The sequence below is a fragment of the Pan paniscus genome, chromosome 5, assembly GCF_029289425.2.
Source record: "Pan paniscus chromosome 5, NHGRI_mPanPan1-v2.0_pri, whole genome shotgun sequence".
NCBI classification, from domain to species: domain Eukaryota; kingdom Metazoa; phylum Chordata; class Mammalia; order Primates; family Hominidae; genus Pan; species Pan paniscus.
Genome location: NC_073254.2, coordinates 189,828,848 through 189,849,195, shown reverse-complemented (window position 1 = coordinate 189,849,195; position 20,348 = coordinate 189,828,848). Strand labels below are relative to the sequence as shown.

Here is a 20,348-nt window from a genome sequence, read left to right as displayed (position 1 = left end):
GCAGAAGGGAAGCCTTGCCAGATTCTGGCTCTTTGACCTTGGGCTTTCCAGCCTCCAGGACTGTAAGAACATACATTTCCATTCTTTGTATATTACCCAGTTTCAGGTATTGTGTTATAGCATCACAAAACAGACTAAGACAACACTGATAATGGATATACAGCCCACCCTAAATCCAAGCTGATCTCAATACCCTTCAGTTAATTTCTTCTGCAAAAAATACTGTTTCCAAATAAGATCATATTCTTCATATTCAGGTTCAGCACTAGCTATGATGGAATAGCGTGAAACTGACTAGGATGCCTATCAGAACTACTACACAAAACCTGGTTTAACTAGGTTGTGAGATGCAAAGGGGCAGCTCACATTCTGTAGCTACTTTTTCTCTGAAGGAGTTTGCCATTTCTAAACAACAAAAAAGAGACCTATGTTTCAGGCAGAGGCCATACAGAGGGATGCATCTGTGTGTGTGTGTGTGTGTGTGTGTGTGTGTGTATGAATGGTAAGAGGTGAAGTTGTGCATAAAAATTGGCAGAACTTTTTTTTGATATTGCAGGGATGTAGAGATAAAAACTTGAAAACTTTAGGGCCATGGAGGGTCAAGTGCCATGCCTGACACTACCAGTATTCCTGTCAACATATTTTATTCAATTCTGGAGCTAAGGAGGGCAAGAAACGGGTAGGCTCAGCAGAAAACCTTTAGAAGCAGAGTAGGGTTTTTAACAATATTTCAGGTCTGAGGCTATGAATATTAGAGGTCAGTACCTGCTAGTAGGGTGGGAATTCCCAATGGACACCTTAGCTTACCCCTGGATAAACCAGGAGTTGATGGAATCTCACCCAAGCTGCAATCCAGCCTTGAGTCTGCTCAACTCTGTTTATAGTAAGGAAGTCTTCTCTTGCTTCATCTGCCCACCTTTCTGGAGTACAATAATATAATTTTGAGCCTTGGGAGTTTTTTTTTGTAATATACATAGCATTTAGCTTTCGGTCAAAAATTACAAGTATGTCAAGAGGCAAAAAATAAGAAAAAAAAACATAATAGAAACAATACTATGGGTGACCCAGGTATTGGACTTAGCAGACAAGGTTTTAAAAATAACCATGATTAATATATTCAGGGAAATAGAGTACAAGTCAGAGACCACAGATATAAGGGTGGAGAATTTTACCGCATTGTTGGACTTTCCTAGAACTGAAAGATATATCATTTGAAATTAAGAGTGTAGAGACAGAAATGTTGAAAGTAGCAGGATGGGAAATGAAGCTGATATGATAATAGTTTAGTATAAAGTAGACTTTGGGTCTTAATGCATTACTAAAAATAATGAACAACATTTAATATGACAAAGATGCCAATCTATGTAGAAAATGTCATAAACCTGTATGCACCCAATAACGTAGTTTCAAAATATATAAATCAAAAGTGATATAACTCTAAGAAGAAAAAGAAGTATCTTCAATCATAATGGAAGACTTTAACAAACTTCTCTTAATGACTAGAAATGACTAGTAAACAGATTATTGATGACCATGACACTTTTTAATGTAAATATGATTACACTTTTCTTTGTAAATACTATGTGTTTAAAATATTCTGCCAGCTCTCTATGTAGAACCAAGATCTTATGTGTGGCTTAAAAGGACTTTCACAACATGCCTCCAAATTACCTGTCTTCTCTCTCTATTTTTTCTATATATCCTGATTTCTGTGTCATACAACTTCTGGATATCACAGTTTTTTTTAATAATACAAAAAAAAAATAAGGATGAACCAAAAAATATTCTCACAGACAACAAGAGTACACCATAAAAATGTGTCTGCTAAACAGGTGAAAACTAATGATGTATTTGCAAATTAGCTTAAGAAAGTTAAGAAAACACATAAAACATCAGAAATTGCTAGACAACAGGAATATATGAAATGAGAACTGATGAAAATTAGGAAAGCATTAGAAAAAAATTCAGAAATAAAGACCAAATACAAAGGAATATAATAGAAAGCAATTATAGAGAGCACAATAGGGAAAAAGGATACAAATGAGAGAAGTAAATAAAGAAAATGATAAAAGACATTCAAGATGAAAGGTAAATATAGAAGTTCGGTAAAAGAGATTCAACCTACAAGTAAAAGGAGTCCCTGGACATTTTTTTAAAAAGTCAATTAAACAGAACAAATACTATTATAGTTCAAAAATATATTTTCTAAAATTAAAAAAATTTAGTTAAATCTAGATATTGAACGAATACCTGGGAAAATTGACTCAGACTAGTTTGCACAGAAATATAGCTTAACAAATCTATTTGACTATAAACATTAACAAAAAAACACCTTTGTGGATCCATGTAAAATGTTCAAATGCTTATAAGGGAAAGAGTATCAGCTTGGATTGGATTTTTGTAAATCATCTTTTTTTGTTAAAAAAACATTGGGAAGAATGTATTTTACTTACTCAAAAAGAGAATCTGAGTCAAGAATTTTAATATCCAGCTAAATTATTTTTTGAGTATAAAACCAGACACACAGTTATGAATATGCCAGAACTGAATGGTGTTCCCTTGAGTTATATTGAAAAAAAAAAAAAGCTTTATAAAACCAAGGTAAGATTGAAGAAGTTTCAGCAAAAGCCTCAAGGTGAGCACTGAATATGTTTAACTATGCAAGATAAAAAATGGGAATGAAGGTACCAGAATACTTTGTAAATGTTCTATCTGTTATAGTTTAATAGTACAAAACTGGGAGATGTGAGAATATAACTAGAAAGTAGAATACCTCTCTTGATTCTCCTTGTAGATGTTAATTGAATAAGAAGAGATCAGTTGAAGCTGACAATAGAATTGTAAACTCTTAAATGTAATTAAGAGTATAAATATTAAGATAATTATGATTAAAATTGGATGTAGAGGAAGAGAGATGGAAAAATGGTTGCTAGACAACCTCACTATTGAGCATAGTAGGGAACTAACATGCATTGTCTTAGAGAGGAGTGGACCAAGAGTTGTGCATAAAGCTTTTAATAAAAGATAACTGCTGGAAGAAGAATTCTACCATTTTCAAGTGCCCAAAGAACTATCTAGATAGGACAAATAAAATAAACCGTAAACTGCCATACATTAAATAGAATTAAAAATAAAATACTATGATGAAACTGAGATGAAAATGTCAGTCATATTGATGTCTTTGTGGTTGTTGTTTTTGTTTATTTTTGAGTCTTGCTCTGTTAGCCCAGGCTGAAGTGCAGTGGCACGATCATGGCTTACTATGAGCTTGAACTTCTGGTCTCAATCCATCCTCTTGCCTCAGCCTTCCACATAGCTGGAACTACAGGCACATGCCACCCAGCCTGGCTCATTAGTTTTTTAGAGATGAGGTTTCACTATGTGGTCCAGGCTGCTCTCAAACAATTGGCTTCAGGCCTGCAGCCTCAGCCTCCCAAAGTGCTGGGATTATAGGCCTGAGCCACCATGCCTGGCTCATATCAATGTTTAAGGAAAAAAAGAAAAAAACTTTCAGATTGGATTTTACAGATGAGGAAAAAAATCTGAGTCCATGCTGAATACAGGAGATGCTTTAATCCGAAGTGATCCAGAAAGGATAAAGAGATGTGAAATGTATACCGGGCAAATGAAAATAAAAATAAAGCAGATTATATGATTTTAGTATCGCACAAAACACAATTCAACCAAAAAATTATGAGGCAAAGATACTTATAATGCCAAAGACTAAAATTCACAATGAAAATACAGTATATGTTAGTATCTAATTTTGAAGAAAATAAACAAATTTCACAAGGTGGAAACAATAAGAACCAAATAATAAGTAGCCACACATTAATAATGGAGACTAACGTATCTGTCTCAGTCCTTGGCAGGTCAAGTGCACAGAAATTATAAGGTTATAGGAAGCCTCTATATCATAATTGATAATGCATTATCTTGTGGATATTCATAGTAATGTTTGTCTGCCAGCAAGGAAAGTGTCTTATTTTCAAGTGCACATCAAACATCTATGAACAATGACCATAAATGAATCCAGAGAAAAGCTCAATACATTAAAATAAGAACAAAAAATCAATATTTTCTCACTATAATGCAATCAAAGTACAAATTTAAAAAGTTTCTTGCTTCTAAATATTAAAATTCCATCTGTTAAGCAACTCTTGGTTTAAAGGTGTAAAACAAAATATGAAATTGTAGAATTTCTTGAAAATAATGTTGTTTCTAACATGATATATCAGTGTCTCTGGAATACCCATAAACCAGTTTTTGAAGGGAAATTTATAGCACCAAATACCTATATCATAGACGTTTTTAAAAGGGAAAAAATAAATGAATATCTACCTAAAAAGCCAGACAGGGAACAACAAAGTAAATCAGAAGAAATAAATTGATAGAGATAAAAGCAGGTGATAAGTTAGAAAACAGAAAATTAGTAGAATTAATAAATAAATTAAAACACTAGTTGTGTTTTTTGTTTTGTTTTGTTTTGTTTTGTTTTGAGACAGAGTCTCGCTCTGTTGCCCAGGTTGGAGTTCAGTGCCGTGATCTCAGCTCACTGTAACCTCCGCCTCCCGGGTTCAAGAGATTCTCCTGCCTCAGCCTCCTGAGTAGCTGGGATTACAGGCGCCCGCCACCATGCCCAGCTATGTTTTTGTATTTTTGGTAGAGATGGGGTTTCACTATGTTGGCCAGGCTGGTCTCAAACTCCTGACCTCAAGTGATCCACCTGCCTTGGCCTCCCAAAGTGCAGGGATTACAGGCATGAGCCACCATACCTGGCGAAAACACTAGCTTTTTAAAAACACAAGCAACAAAATAAACTTAATAGTGCAATTTTTTTTATAAAGAGAGAAAGCTTAATCTATAATAAGAAATGAGGAGGAGGCAGAAGCATGGAGCAGAAGGATTTTGAAAATCATGAGACTGCTTCTCATAATTTGTGCAAATTAATATGAAAGCCTCTATACAAATGGTTGAGTCACAGAAATTTAGTTTATCAAACTGGCCCCCAAAGTAGAAAAAAATTTAACAGGCCACTTTTCATAGAAGAAATAGAGAACCTTTCCTAAGAACTCCTTGTGAAATAGTACCAAGCCCATGTGCTTTCTCAGGGGATTTTACCAACCTCTTAAACATCAAATAGTCCGAAAGATACTTAACTGTTTTAAAGCATAGAGAAATAAGGAAGACATCAGACTGCTTTTTGAAGTAACCATAACTGATAGAAAACTTGATGAAATTTCAGAAAGGAGTTATATTTCACTTATGAATATCAATTGAAAAGCTTAAATAGGAACATAGAATTAGTGCATTAACAATAATTTATCATGTCCAAGTGGGGTTTATGCGTAGAATGCAAGGATGATTCACTATCAATAAATCCACTAATAATTCCCTCATAATATTAACTGATATAAAAAGAGGACTCATAACCATGTTCCTGGATGCTTCAATAAAATTCTGGATTCATTTCTGCTAAAACACCCGGTAAAAGAGGAATCCATGAATGCCTCTTCCAAATGATAAAATGCTTATCTCATCCCAAAAGCTGACATCTTACTGAGAAAACTTTAGAGGTATTCTGTGGTTGGGGACAGAGCCAGAATGTTCATTAATTCCACCACTATTTTACAGGGTATTGTAGGTATTTCTCTTGAAATTAGACAGGACAACTTAACAGATATTACCACTGAAAAGAACAGCTAAAATTATTCATAGGTGACAAGATTGCATATCTGGAAAATCCAAGATAATTAGTGGCCAATATGAACAATAAAATAATTAAGTGAAAGATTAGTAGTAGTATTTAAACTAATATATGGAATTCAATGGTCTTTATAGATATAAAAAATAACCTCTGAAAAGTTATAGTGGAAGAGGAGAGCTCATTGAGAATAGCCTCAAAAAGGATAAACCATTCCAGTATTAACAAGATTTCTGCAAAACCTGCATTAAGAACATTTTTTTTTTCCCCCAGAAGTGTAGACTTGGACAAACGCAAAATCCTAACTTGTTCTTGGATAGGATGATTTAGTTTCCTAAAGAAGGCAGTTCTCTGTAGGTAATTTGTAAATTTAACACTGCCCCAACAACAACAACAACAAAATGCCAGTAGGTTTTTCTGTAGCTGTACTGTTAGACTGAAAGTTACTTGGGAGAATAAACAAGTAACAATGGTCAAAATACCCCCGGAAAAAAGAACATTATGATGAGGAGAACTTGCCCTGTCAGCCATTAACCTATGTTGGAAAGCCTTTCGAATTAAAACCATGTGCAACTGGTGCACGAATACCAGTATTTCTTAACTCCTGCCACGGAACGTGCTTGGAAGCAGTGACATTCCAGCCATCACCCTTAGTACCCTCTTTGCAACCTCTAAATGCTGTTCCCCACTAATAGAAGCCAGAACTCCCTGGGTGGAGAGCTGGTTCCAGGTCTGTGGCAGAAGACTTACAAGATGAGCCAGGGACATCTTGTGCCAAAGAGAAAAGAAATCAAAGGGTAATGCAGTCATATAACAAGACCACAGGCAACAGCCAATTCCCAAGGCCTTAAAGCTACTGCTGCCTTAGGCGTTCACTACTGTCTGCTGGTTGGACCAGCGGGCAGCACCACACCTGTGCCGTATTCTGTTGGCCAGCGGAGGGCTAGCTGAGCATCCAAAGAGTAATGACTGTGATTGACTTCAACATTGTATATCTAAACCCTCATCATTTTTGATAATGCTCCCCCCAAAAAGCTATAGCTAAACACAAAAACATAAAATGTCATTGGTCCCCATTTGGAGGTAACTAGGGCACCTGTCCCTTAGAAGTGTGTCTTGTAAAGGAAAATAATTAAACATTTGTCTGCCTTTCCTGTTCGGACTGTATTTTAAGTAAACCAAATACCCTACTTGGTAAGGGAAAGTTATTTCTTAGAGAATTGCAGACAAGTAGAATGGATGAATGGCAGAATTAGAAAATCACCCTCTTCAATCTCAGATGCAGTAATTGACTTAGGCAAATGTCATCAGTAGGTGAAATTATCAGATGAAGATCATGGCCCAAAGGAAGCTTGAATAATAGACATTTTGCTTAAGAACACATACAAATGGCCAATGGGTACAGGAAAAAAGGGCTCACATCACCAATCATCAGGGAAATGGAAGTCAAAACCATATTGAGACACCACCTCACACCTGTTAGAATATCAGAAAGACAGGTGATGATGAGGATGTGGAGAAAGGGGAGCTCCCGCACAGTCGGTGGGAATGCAAAATGAGGTAGCCACTGCGGAAAATGTGTGTTGTTTCCTCAAAGAGCAAAAAGTGGAATCCACATGATCCAGCAATCTCACTCCTGGGTATTTGTCCAAAAGAATTGAAATCCGTATATGGAAGAGATAGCTGCGCTTCCATGGCCATTGCAGCACTCTTCACAGTATCCACAGTGTGGAAGTACCCAAAATGTCCGTCACAGAGGAATGGATAAGGAACATGGAGCGTAGACACGGAATGGCATATTATCCCAGGCCTTAAAAAGTTCCTGCTGCCTCAGGTATTTACCACTGTCCACTGGTTAGACCAGTGGGTGGTACCACACCAGTGCCCTGTTCTGCTACGTCTTTGCAAGAGGAAGTGCCAGAGAAAAGGGTGGGGTTTATTACCGTGTGTGCCATATTTATTTTGCCAGACCTTGATGGAGGTTGACAAGAGTTGGAGATTGTGCGTCAGCCTTGCAGCCTGATGAGATGGTGCCATTCGCCTCCCATGGCTTGTGTGGCGGGCGACCAGGTGGCCCTGCATGCCACCATCAGGAATTCTCTAACAGAGCCTCTGCCTCTTGCTGTAAGGAGGCAAGGCTTCTGTCTTAGTGTGACTTTGTTTTAAATCTTGCACGTTTTGGTCTTCTGAGAATAGTTTACTTTTTTGTAAACTAAAAATTCAGTATCTGAAGAAATGTGCAGAATATTCAGAAAATATCATTTCTGGAATTATTTTCAAAAGCAAAATAAGTGAGCATAATATGATAGTTGATTCCCCTGTGGAAAATATCACTACCATTGTCAAGTTTCAGGAGTGCAACACTCACTTCTGTTTGTAATTCTTTGTCTCCTTTCTTCTGTGGGGTTAATTTGGGTAAAGGGAAATGAAGGTCACATGTTAGGAACTCTGTGAAAGGAAAAATGAAAGAAACTTCATCCTCACAGACGTGGCTCAACAGAATTATAAAATAGTTGTAATGAATCGGTGTAGTCCTGTTTCCAAAACACTTCTCTTCTTCAGTAGTACATTCAGTCCCTTACAATTTTTATAAAAACATTTTTGAGCAGTCAAGCGTTATTCCAGCACCCACAGATTTATGCCACATCCTCATCTTTTGCCTGAAAAATATTGCTTCTCTTTTTCTTGCTGCTTCTCTCGGACTTCTTGATTTGGTTCTGGTATAAGATTTACCTGCATAGGTTTTATTTCCAACTCTGTTTTCTGAGTATGTCTTAGCCACAGCTCGTTTCTCTGTGGTGGGTGAAGTGCTTCATGACTCCAGCGAATACCTCTAATTAAAATGTTTCTTTCACCCATGGATTGTGGTTACATTGAATCATTTGCAGAGCTGTTCATTACCATCGCTCTGTGTCATGCAAGAGGCTTATTGTCCTTCTGTATTTATTGACACTGTGTAGGATCACAGCGTAAGAAACCTGTGTATCTACTAAAATATTGATATTTGGGCTTCCAGTTGCTGTGTCACATGTTAAGTTGTCATGATCAGAAAATCCATGTACCCCAAGAATCCCCTGGACCAAAAGATGTTTCATTTAATTCGATTCTCACTGAGGAAACAAAAGGCCTTTCCTGGATACGTTTTACCTCACCTCCTGCCACTGTATTATGTCATTCGATGTGTGTTTTGAGGTTTCATGCAAATGGGAGCCAGCTGATCTCAGGAAGCGCTTTTCAAGAGGTGAGTGGCCTTGGAAGGCTGCCTGCCCTCAGCCTGGCTTCCTTGTCTATAGAATTGGGGCAATAAGTGTTTTCTTCATAGTGCTGTCGGGGGGGATTACACGAGAAAATTTATGTAAAATTCTTATCAGTGCCTGGCAAAAGGTCAGTGTCCAGAAAGTACTTGCTGCTGTTAACCTCTGTATTTTATCATTGGAAATAATGGATGGGAAAGAGATTCAGTCATTATAATTTCCCTTATCCATTTAATCTAAACAGCAGGCAGATAGGAGTTCTGAAGAGTGGATCCTCAGAAACCCTTTGATATCAAATCAGTCCTGAATTAAAAATAGCAAAATAAGCAAAGATGGTTTTGGAAACACCTGTGAGATTAGAGGGAATTTGAGGATGCCCTAAACCATGTGTGAATAGGAGTTGTCTTTGGCAGCCTAGTGAAATAAACAGCAAAACCTTAGTCAGAAAAATCAGTTTGGAATCTCAGCACTGAGGCTCCGTGGCTGTCCTGGTAAAGTGCTCTCTACCTGTCATGGTTTCCTCAATAAAAAAATGGAGATTTCAATAAAATATGGATGCACCTTGGTCCGTTATTGTAAACGGTTTATGTAACAGTTGTGTTTTGTAAATAGTGACACACTGTGTAAATGTTAGGGTTACCCTCACCCAGTGGTTCCCAAAGTGGGGTGCCCTGGACCAGCAGCATCAGCCTGACCTGGGAACCTGTTAGGAGTGCACATTCCCAGGCCCCCCACCACCCCTTACAGCAGCAACTGCACGGGAATACTTTTCAAATAAACATGTGCTTGTGGCAGAAGAAAATAAAATGTAGACATTTGATTTCTCCACTTTCCTTCAAAATTCAGCTGACCCTTGAACAACATGGGTTTGAAATGCATGGGTCCACTTATACATGATTTTTTTTCAACAAATATATTAACATTTTTGGAGATTTTCAACAACTTGAAAAAACTCACAGATGAACCACATAGCCTAAAAGTATAAGAAAATTAAAAACATATGTCATGAATGCATAAAATATATGTAGATACTAGTCTGTTTTATCCTTGACTATCATAAAATATACACACATCTTTTTAAAAAGTTAAAATTTATTAGAATGTATGCACATTCTCAGTCAAGAGAAATATAAACAAATGCAGAAATGCTGTATGAAATCATCACTTCATAAACTCGACTGTAGTCCCTCCAGCACTCCTGTCCTCATTTCATCACGCCTGCTGTTGCTGTTGTGGTGAGCTCAGGAGTTACAAGTATCCCTTAAAATGCTGTGTGATGCTCATCACCTCTGCATGAGCTGTTCGTCTCTCCAGTAAATTGTGTGTTGCCGTAAAAGGTGGTCTCTTATAGCTCTCGTGTATTTTTCATTGTGTTTAATGCAATACTGTAAACCTTGAATTACACCATGGGGCCCATAGGAAGTGCCCCTGGAGATGCTGAACCTTCTCCCAAGAAGCAGGGAAAGCCACGACTTTACAGAAAAAGCTGAATTGCTTGGTATGTACCATAGACTGGCAGTCGCTGCCATTTCAGGATAAATGAATCCAGTGTAAGAAATAGTGTAAAAAAAGAAAAGGAAACTCATGGAGACATGGCTGCAGCTATGCCAGCAGGCACAAAAACCTTGCACCACACAAATTTGGCACACAATTAAAGAGGAACTTATTTATCAACAGCTATAAAAAATCTAAGTATTTGAATTGCTCAAATTCTAAGCTGATGAGTAGGAAGCAAAGCATAGTGTATGTACCTATCTCCTACATCAAGTTTATGGGGGAGGACAATAGAGCATCTTTTTTTTTTTTTTTTTTTTCATTCAATTTGGAACTTCAAGGTAAGGTTGAATTACAGAATCTATACTCCTTCCTTAAAATCATGAGCACATATTTAAAACTGTTCACAGGGTACTATAGAGGTTTTTGATAGTAAATAGAAAGTATGACATAAGTTCACTAAGATGTTAAAAATCTACAAGACAGAAGGGGAAAAGATGCCTATTTTATAAAGTTAGTTCCCCAGCTTGGATGATGTTTTGTCAGGCATCTTGGTTGTTGCTGTTGTATCTGATCAACTACACTAATCTATAGATGGTCCCTCTGCTCTGCGTAGCTTATAGGTGATTCCTGACTCTGAGTTAACATGGCACACCTGCTCATCTTGTCTTGTAGGCTTACGTGTATGAAATGGGCTCAAGCACGTTTTCTCACCGGCTGGCTGGGCACACAGACACCGTCACTGGAGTGGCCTTCAACCCATCAGCGCCCCAGGTACAGTCTTGCTGAGTGGGTGGGGCGCCTCTGCTGCATACAAGTCTTACATTATATTTTTGTATCTTTATGACTTTATTTTGGTGAAATCTTATAATACTTAAGGTTACATGCCAGCGTTCACTGAGTGCAAGGAGAACTTAGGAAATATATTTTTATGGGCGAGAGAGAGAGAAATAAACCTTTATTGTGGGGAAATGAATCTGGAAAAGTTTCTTTTATAATGAAGGTGTTTGCCGCTCAGCAGTCATGCATGTTTGATTGAATGAAACAGGAATGTATGGGAAGACCTGTGGACAAATACGGTTACATGGGGCACTAATATGAACACCAGTGCCAGCAAGAAAGCAAGCAGCAGAGCAAGTAAGAACGGGATTTTGAAAATTCTTACGGAAAAAAGTCTGCAGCATTTCCAGAAACTTTCTTAATTAGAAGAAAACATGAAAATAACCGTTGCAAATCAATTGTATATAAAAATGAATGGTCTTCTATTAAAATGTAGAGGGAGATTTTTTGCAAAGGATTAAAAATATTAGGTATTGGCCAGGCGCAGTGGCTCACACCTGTAATCCCAGCACTTTGGGAGGCCAAGGCGGGTGAATCACCTGAGGTCAGGAGTCCAAGACCAGCCTGGCCAACATGGCGAAACCCCATCTCTACTAAAAAATACAAAAATGAGCCGGCCATGGTGGTGGGCACGTATAATCCCAGCTACTTGGGAGGCTGAGGCAGGAGAATCGCTTGAACCTGGGAGGCAGCGGTTGCAGTGAGTCGAGATCATGCCACTGCACTCCAGCCTGGGCAACAAAACGAGACTCTGTCTCAAAAAAAATAAAAAATAAATATCAGGTATTAGTTATCTCCAGTGTTTGGGAATAATTTCATTTTGTCTCTTTAAGATTGAGACTTTGATTCAGAGAATAGTGTCACTGTGTGACTGTGTGCTGTGGCCTAGCGCGTGTGACCAGGTGGAACGGCACTCCACACGTGTCTTGTGACCCCGCTCTTCTCTGCTCTACGACGTATCGCCGTGGTTCAGGGCATGTTGCCGTGCCTGGCACACGCGGTACTACCGCTGTATATTGAATAATATTGAATATTGAAAATGAGTAAGTGCATCTTGTGCTGTCATGGACCAGAGCTTCCATCAGCATCACTGCTGAATTCCATCCTTGGCCCTAATTCATCTTTTCAGTCTGCTCCAGATGGGAATTTGAATTTATGTTTTCCTTCCCTATTATAAACAATACTGCGACGTACGTCCTGATGATGCTTCACTCTTCCCATGATGAGACTGCCATGTACACTGTAACGGACCTGCTTTTCTTGATAATATTTGTGCCATCACCTATTCCACATTTGTAAAACGTATTGTTTTGAGTTGTTGTAATCTTTTATAATCCTTTGAACAGCATTTGGGCAGTGAGATGGAGGGGTGGTCAGAAAGAAAGAAAAATGAAAAGTGCAAAGCTAGACCCAGCAGGGTGGGCGGCGGGGAGAGGTGTAGTGATTTATGGGGGGAGTCAGATGTTAGCTGTCCTGACACTTCAGTATTTGGCATCAAAATGTCTTTCAGCCTGACTGACAGAATGTTTTTGAATACTTGAAAATTTTCAGTGAGAAAAAGGTTGGGTAGGTCTCTATTGCCCTTGAGATTAATGAATAAAAGAAGCAAATATGGCGTAAATATAGTTATAAAAAATAAAGAGGAAAAAGCAACAAGTTGTAGTTGTCATGAACCTTACTTCCTGACGAAGGGCCGCTAAAGAACAGGCAGCGAGAAGCCAGTTATGTATACGTATACATCATACTGATTCATTAAGGATAATGATATCATATACCGAATTTTTTTATATATGTATGTGTGTGTGTGTGTATATATATATATATATATATATATAAAATTCACCAAGTTCCTTATTTTTAAAAATTTCCATTTTTTAAAATTTGGCTGGTTCCTTATTTTTAAAAATTTCCTTTCTTTACTGATATTAGTCCACTTTCTTCCACATATATCACCTCACTACCGTTCTCTGTTTCCCAGCATTATAAATCAAACAACTGGAAGTAGTTTTTATTTTCATACATAGTATTAAAATAATTACTTACCATGACTACAGTAACTCTTAAAATATGTTTTCTGATCACTTAAATTTTCTCAGGATTGGACAATATTGGTAATTATTGAAGAGACAGTTAACCACATAAAACTGCGTAAAATGAAGATTTGGAAATAACCACAGGCAGGACAAGTTTTTGTTAAAAGTAAACATGATAAAGAAGCACGTGGGATGGTGGGACAGGACACCAAAAATCTTCTCCTTCACAAAGGCAATGAAAACAGTCACAGAAATTGTCAAAACCAGTTTTCTTAGAACTCTGAAAATTAACCAGAGGCTTGCAACAATCCAAAGAGCATGTATGCAAGAAAAATGGCCAAGTCTCAGTAAGACAGCAACCTTTGAAGCCTATCCTGCATAATTTAATAAGAAAGGAGAGCTTCACTTTAAAATGAATACCCTCGGTTAGCAAATGAAGTTCTTGTGTGAAGCACAGGTAAACTTGGAGGTGGTGTTTATTTAATATGTGATTCCATTTAGCGGTATATGAGGGTGCTGCTGTTTTGAAGGAAAGATTGATAGTACGCTCCTAAGCATGGTTTATTTTGTTTATGATATAAAAACATACACACAAGGAAAACATGGGAACAAGTGTGGTCAAATATTGGAAGTCTGTGCCACAAACACCAACAGCATTTCCCCTAACGGTTGGATCTGGTAATGAGAGAATGCTGGAGCTGTGAAAATCGGGGAGTAAAACGGTGAGAGCATAGCTCACACTTGGGGGATTGCTACTTTCTTTATTGACTATGATCAACTGTTCAGAATTTTATAGGACAAGTCCAGACCTGATGCAGGAAATCCCAAAATTGGGGCTTAGCCCAGCAGGGTTCTTGGCTTTGCTCAGGAAAGAATTCAAGAGTGAGGTGGCAGTGAAAGAGCAGGTTTTTTCGAGCAAAGTGTGTAGCAGAACGGTAGCTGCACAGGCAGAGTGGCCTGGAACAGCACGCATTGGTTGCTGGTGAGCATAGTTATACCCACTCTTAATTATATGCTACATAAGGGGTGGGCTATTCATGAGCTTTCTGGAAAAGGGGTGGGAGTTCTGGAACCACATAAGGTCACTTCTGGGTTGTTTCCACGCATTTGTAATCTGTCATGGTCAGTGGGAGTGTCTTATGCAGATGAATTATAATTAGTGCATAATGAGTAATGAGGGCAACCAGAGATGGCTTCAGCACCATCTTGGCCCCAGCTGGTTTGGGCCAGTTCCTGTGCTACATCCTGTTTTGATCAGCAGGGTCATGACCCAGGCTCTGGAAACAAGCCTTGCTGACCCCTGCCTCAGACCCCCTAATTTCTCATTTCTGATGGGTACTTGGTAATGTTCTCTCTCACTCTCTATAAATTTAACTTAAAACATGTATCTTAAGATAAATACGTTTTTAGCTCCACAGTCATTACTGCTACTTTGAAGTGGGCTGTTTTGACAAATGGCTTAAGGCTCTCTATTCTACCTCCACATTACAGCCTCATCAAATGATCAGACCTTTCATCTATGACTTAAGCAAGTTTTTCTTGATAAAATGCAAAGCTGGTCGTTGCAGGATGACACCAGGAGTAAGCGGGTTTTGGGAATGGCCAGTTCACTATTGACTGTTGTTAACCTGGTGGAGAAATGTCACAGAAGCATGTCTGGTGCCACTGACACCGAGCCTGCGACGGTCTTTGCAATCAGGAGGAGAAACTCATGGAAATCGGCTCAGCCAGGAGGCAGACTCTGGCTGCTGCCGTGTACCTAGGGTGCTGGTGAGAGGCCTTACATTAGGAACCTGGAGTGTGATGATGTCTACGGCAGCTCCCACACTTCTTACTCCTTCATAACACAGGTGTCTATCAGGCTGTAGACATCTTGATCTCCCTGAGTCTCTCAGATACAGAATGGTCATTAATAGCATTTGTCCTGTGTATTTTACAAGGTTGCTTGGGAACAAATGATGCCGTATAAAATAATAACCAAAGCTACTGTTGAGCATCCCCCAAGAGCGAGGAGCTGTTTGAGGGTCTTTCCTCGTTATCGAGTTCTTGTCCGCAGCTTTGTTTGCAGATGTTGGTGCAGCTGTGTCTCAGATGAGTGATCCAGACAGATCAATTTATATGCAGTTCAGAGTTTGCACCAGCATCCCCACGGCTTCCAAGCCCATGCACTTTTGCCCCACTGTGAGCTTCTATGTAGGAAATCTGTTAAGTGCTGCACACAGTTGTAATAAGATAAAATACATTGTTCCTGCCATTCGTATTTAAATATTTATTTTAAAGTTCTTTTTGAAATTGGAAAAAAACCCCAATCTAGATAGGCTTGCCATTCATCCAAAACCTAGGCCGTGTTTGCAAGTGCTTCCACGCTGAAACAACTTTCTGGCCTCTCACATTCATAAGAGGACTTTCTGGAAGATAAGCCCGTGCCATTGTTTTTATATCCCAAATGGCAGCCCACATGGTCGCTATGGATAAGAAAGTAAACTTTATGCTGACCTCTCACCTAACGCACCGTGTGGGCGCCGTTATTCCAGGACCATGTCACACTTTCACAGTTGGAGAGCGCCTTCCAGCTTGAAATCTCAGAAGGACCCACGTTTCCCCACTAAGCATGCTCCAGGGTCAGCATTGCGGAGCGATGACACCAACCTCCCAGTAGGAGGATAAAACACACGTTAGAGAAACGCGTTTCCAGAGAAGGGGAATCAATGGGTGAAGATGGTTGGGGAGAGAGAGAGAGAGGATGGAATTTTTTTGTGTGAATTGGCTCAGTCAGTTGTGGAGGCTGAGAAGTCTCAAGATCTGCTGTCTGCAAGCTGGAGCCCAGGAAAGCTGGTGGTTTGTGCCAGCCTGAGTCCAAAGGCCTGAGAATGGGGTAAGAGTTGGGGGGTACTGGTTTAAGTCCCAGCCCAAGGTCAGGAGACCAGTGTCCCAGCGCAAACCGGCAGAAACGCAAATAGTTTAAAAGCTGCTGCGGCCACTGTCTTGGAGGGACGCTTGGACGCTTCCCGTCGCCGCTGTAACGAACCACTCCCATGGGCCGCGGAGGAAAAGGCCGGTTTCCCGACTGCAGTTCCGTGGTGGGGAGGCTGCGGGGCTCACGGGCTAAGCTCACCCGGCAGGGCCGGTTCTTGGCCTTTTCCGGCTTCCGGAGGCGCCGTCGTCCTGCTTCGGGGCCGAGTTCGTCTCCCGTTGCTCACTCCGACCGTCTCCCCGCCCGTCCTCCACGTGTGGACCCTTTGTCCTTATCCTGCCCCCTGTGGTTACACCTGGGACATCCAGAACCATCTCCCCGTCTCCAGGCCCCCGACGCAGCCATACCCGCCAAGTCCTCTTTCCCTGTGGGCGAATCTGTGGCCGCCCGTTCGCAGATGCCCGGACCGTGGTGTGGACATCGGGGGGCGCCATTCCTGGCTCGGCGCGGACGCCCCCTCCTCGGCGCGGGCCGGCCCGGGCCCCGCCCTCAGCCGCCACCTCCGCGTCCCATTCCCACTTTCTCAGGTTGCCCCTGGTGCCCTCGCAGCACCCACCCGGCAGAAAATCACCTGTGGACTGAGCCGGCGAGTTGGTGCGTCTTTCCGTGGGCGCAGGGGTCTCGTCTCCCCATCACCACTGGCGTCCTTCTTGTGGCCCACGTAACTCTTTTTTTTTTTTTCCATTTCTTTTTGAGCATATTTGAGAGGATCCTTCTTCCTTGCTACCAATTAAGCCAGTTTACATTCACATAAAATACATAACTGCTGTATGATTAACGAATGTATAGTTACTTAACTGTGTGATTTTCATAATTCTGTCTGTACTAATTATAAACACACTCTTGAGGAAAGTTACCATCTTTCTTTCTTCGTTTCCTCTATTAAGAAAGTACCCTGTAAAGTACTTGGTACATTTCGAAAGATCCTTGAGTTCCAGTCTTGAAAAATAATTTCTTTCCTTTTCCTTTTCCTTTTTTTTCTTTTCTTTTTTTTTTTTTTTTTGTGAGAAAGGGTCTCACTCTTGCCCAGGCTAGAGTACAGTGATGCAGTCACAGCTCACTGCAGCCTCAAACTCCTGGGTTCAAGCAATCCTCCTGCCTCAACCTCCTAAGTAGCTGATACTACAGGCATGCACCACCCCACCTGGCTCATGTTTTAATTTTTATTTTTAATAGAGATGGGGTCTCACTATTTTGCCCAGGCTGGTCTCAAACTCCTGCCCTCAAGCAATCCTCCCACCTCAGCCTCCCAAAGTGCTGGGACTACAGGTCTATATGCCACCATGCCTGGCCTGAAAAATAATTTATTTTATGATAATCTTCATCTTTGAGTTTTGTTATATGACAATTTCCCGAATACCAAAGGCTTTCCCTGACACTCATGGAAGGTCATCCAATTCTGTCTGGCATCCCCTTCATCTCGGAGCATGGCCGACTGGTGAAGTCCCACCAGACCTGCTGGCTGCCATGGGGCAAGGTGGAGGCTGGCCACCATCCCATACCCCATGGTCACGCCCACAATGAGGCCCAGCCCAGCCCAGCAGAGTGGATAGTGAGTCCCCTGAGGGTGGGTGGACACAGAGAATGAATATTTCCAAACATGAACACACTCTACCACATTTCATGTTGTAATGTTATTGAATTTTAGGAGTGGTGTTCATCTGGTGCTGTCTCTGTCTATAGAAGTATCTAAAGCAGGCCCGTTACTCCAAAAGCTTTGCAGTATGCAGTTTTTCCAGTCATGGTTATCAGACACGTCTCTGAAATAGCAACGCTTCTTCAGGAACGCATGGCAGATGGGCTTAGAAGCCTTCATTTTGCAGGAAAACATTTATTTGATTTTAAGATACACGTTATCCCTTCACTAACATTTGTGAAATTGTTGAACCTTAAAATATTCATCCTTCCTTTTTAAAGTAGCATGTTCTTTCTCTGTTCTGTGAAATCTCTGGTGCACCCTACACATAGTGTTGTTTAAAATCATGCCCATAAAATGAAACATGTGACTCAAGCTTTTGTTTTAAGAAAATCTATTAGATGGTGCATCAAAATAATGATTTGAAATTTTTATTTTAGGAGAAGACCCTTCTAAGTTCCAGCCCAGGCATATTAACATGTAAAGTGCATGTGTTGGCCTAGAGAGCAGGCTGTGTTATCGAGGAGAGTAGGATGTTAGCTCACACAAGGCAGCCCCTCCCACCAGACAGGAAACTCAGGCTGCCTGCCTTCAACAGCTCAGGATCAGTGTTGGGAGCGATAACACCAACCTCCCAGTAGGAGGATAAAACACATGTTACAGAAACACGTTTGCAGAGAAACGGAATCAGTAGGTGATGGTGGATGGATGGATGGATGGATGGATGGATGGACGGATGGAGAGAGGGAGGGATGGATGGATGGAGAGAGAGAGGGAGGGAGGGATGGATGGATGGAGAGAGGGAGGGAGGGAGGGATGGATGGAGAGAGGGAGGGATGGATGGAGAGAGAGGGAAGGAGGGATGGATGGATGGAGAGAGAGAGGGAGGGATGGATGGAGAGAGAGGGAAGGAGGGATGGATGGATGGAGAGAGAGGGAGGGAGGGATGGATGGATGGAGAGAGGGAGGGAGGGATGGATGGATGGAGAGAGGGAGGGAGGGATGGATGGAGAGAGAGGGAAGGAGGGATGGATGGATGGATGGATGGATAGAGAGGGAGAGAGATGGATGGGTGGATGGATGGATGAAATTTTTTATGTGAATTGGCTCATGCAGTTGTGGAGGCCGAGAAGTCCCAAGATCTGCTGTCTGCAAGCTGGAGCCCCAGGATAGCTGGTGGTGGTGTTCCCGCCTGAGTCCAAAGGCCTGAGAATGGGGGAAGAATTGGGGGGTACTGGTTTAAGTCCCAGCCCAAGGGCAGGAGAACACTAGTGTCCCAGCTCAAAGAGGCAGATAGAAAGACAAATACCAGGGTGAAGTCCCCTCCTCTGCCTTTCTGTCCTGTTCAGGCAGGATTCAATGGATTGCATGATGCCCACCCATGCTCCCTGCTTCCTCCCTTTCATCTCATGCCTTTGAGTGACTTCCCTGATCTGAATACGTGCCTGCAGACATAAGCTATTGTCCTTCTAGCTCTCCTTTCCTGGATGTGTGGCTGGCCTGGCCCCTCCACAGTGGCTTCTGTGGTGTTGGGACTGAGGGTGAGAGCACTGGGCTGTGAGAAAGGGTTGGGGACAGGGCGCCGGCCCCCACCACACACTCACCGAGTCCTGGAAGCTGGCCCACCCTCTCCATGACTTCAGGCTCATGAACGCACATCGTGAAGATCTGGCACAGCAGGATGAGCTTCCCACCTCTCGCTGGGACCGAGGCTGGCACGTTCTGGGAACCCTGCTTTCGAGTGTGTCACCTGGGGCGGATGTGGCACTCACCGATCTTGTTTCAGGGAACTCACATCACTTTTGAAAAGCGGGAGACAGATTCCATGACTTGTTTTTGTTTTGTTTTGTTTTAGTATGTTTTAATTGTGAGAACGATTATCCCCTTTCCAAAACTAAAGTTTTGAGCCTCTCAGAGTAAATTTCTAGATACGCTTAAAAAAAAGTAATGTTTTTCATCACTGTTACTGCTCAGTTGTCAAAATAAGACTTGTGAGTCTTTGGGAAGAAGAGGATTATACTTGTACTTACAAAATTATTCTAACAATGCCTGTGGCTAAGAGGACTCTCAAAATGAGTAAGGAACTGTAACAGCTCACAAGGGACCACAGGCTCTGCAGAGTGGCTTCGGAATCCAAGACTCTGAAGCACACCTGGGTGTCCTGCCAGGAACTGCAGCTGCGCACCACATGCGCCCTGTCAGATGTGACTTAGGGATGCGTTGTCAGCTTCAGTTTGTTGGACATCTGAGGACAGTGGTATATTTGCCATAAGATATCAGTGTAGCTGTTTAACTGCTTAGGATGGGAACACAAATTCAAGAAGCTCCGTAGTTAAATTATCCTGGCTGAGATGGTAGCCAAGCAAGACTTATTTCCAGCAAAAAACTAGCAAGGCAGAAGTATCTCAAACCA

At 41.1% G+C, this 20,348-nt stretch overlaps 1 protein-coding gene across 11 annotated transcripts in view; it reads left to right on the top strand.

Annotated features, from left to right (window-relative positions):
• The window catches only part of WDR27 (WD repeat domain 27), a 237,330-nt gene that overhangs the window by 103,556 nt on the left and 113,426 nt on the right, over positions 1 to 20,348 (top strand). For all 11 annotated transcript variants that reach the window (XM_055114369.2, XM_063605555.1, XM_055114363.2 and 8 more), the window contains one exon: positions 11,128 to 11,226. In XM_055114369.2, coding sequence (XP_054970344.2) covers positions 11,128 to 11,226 — 99 coding nt within the window. The remainder of the gene's footprint in view (positions 1 to 11,127; positions 11,227 to 20,348) is intronic.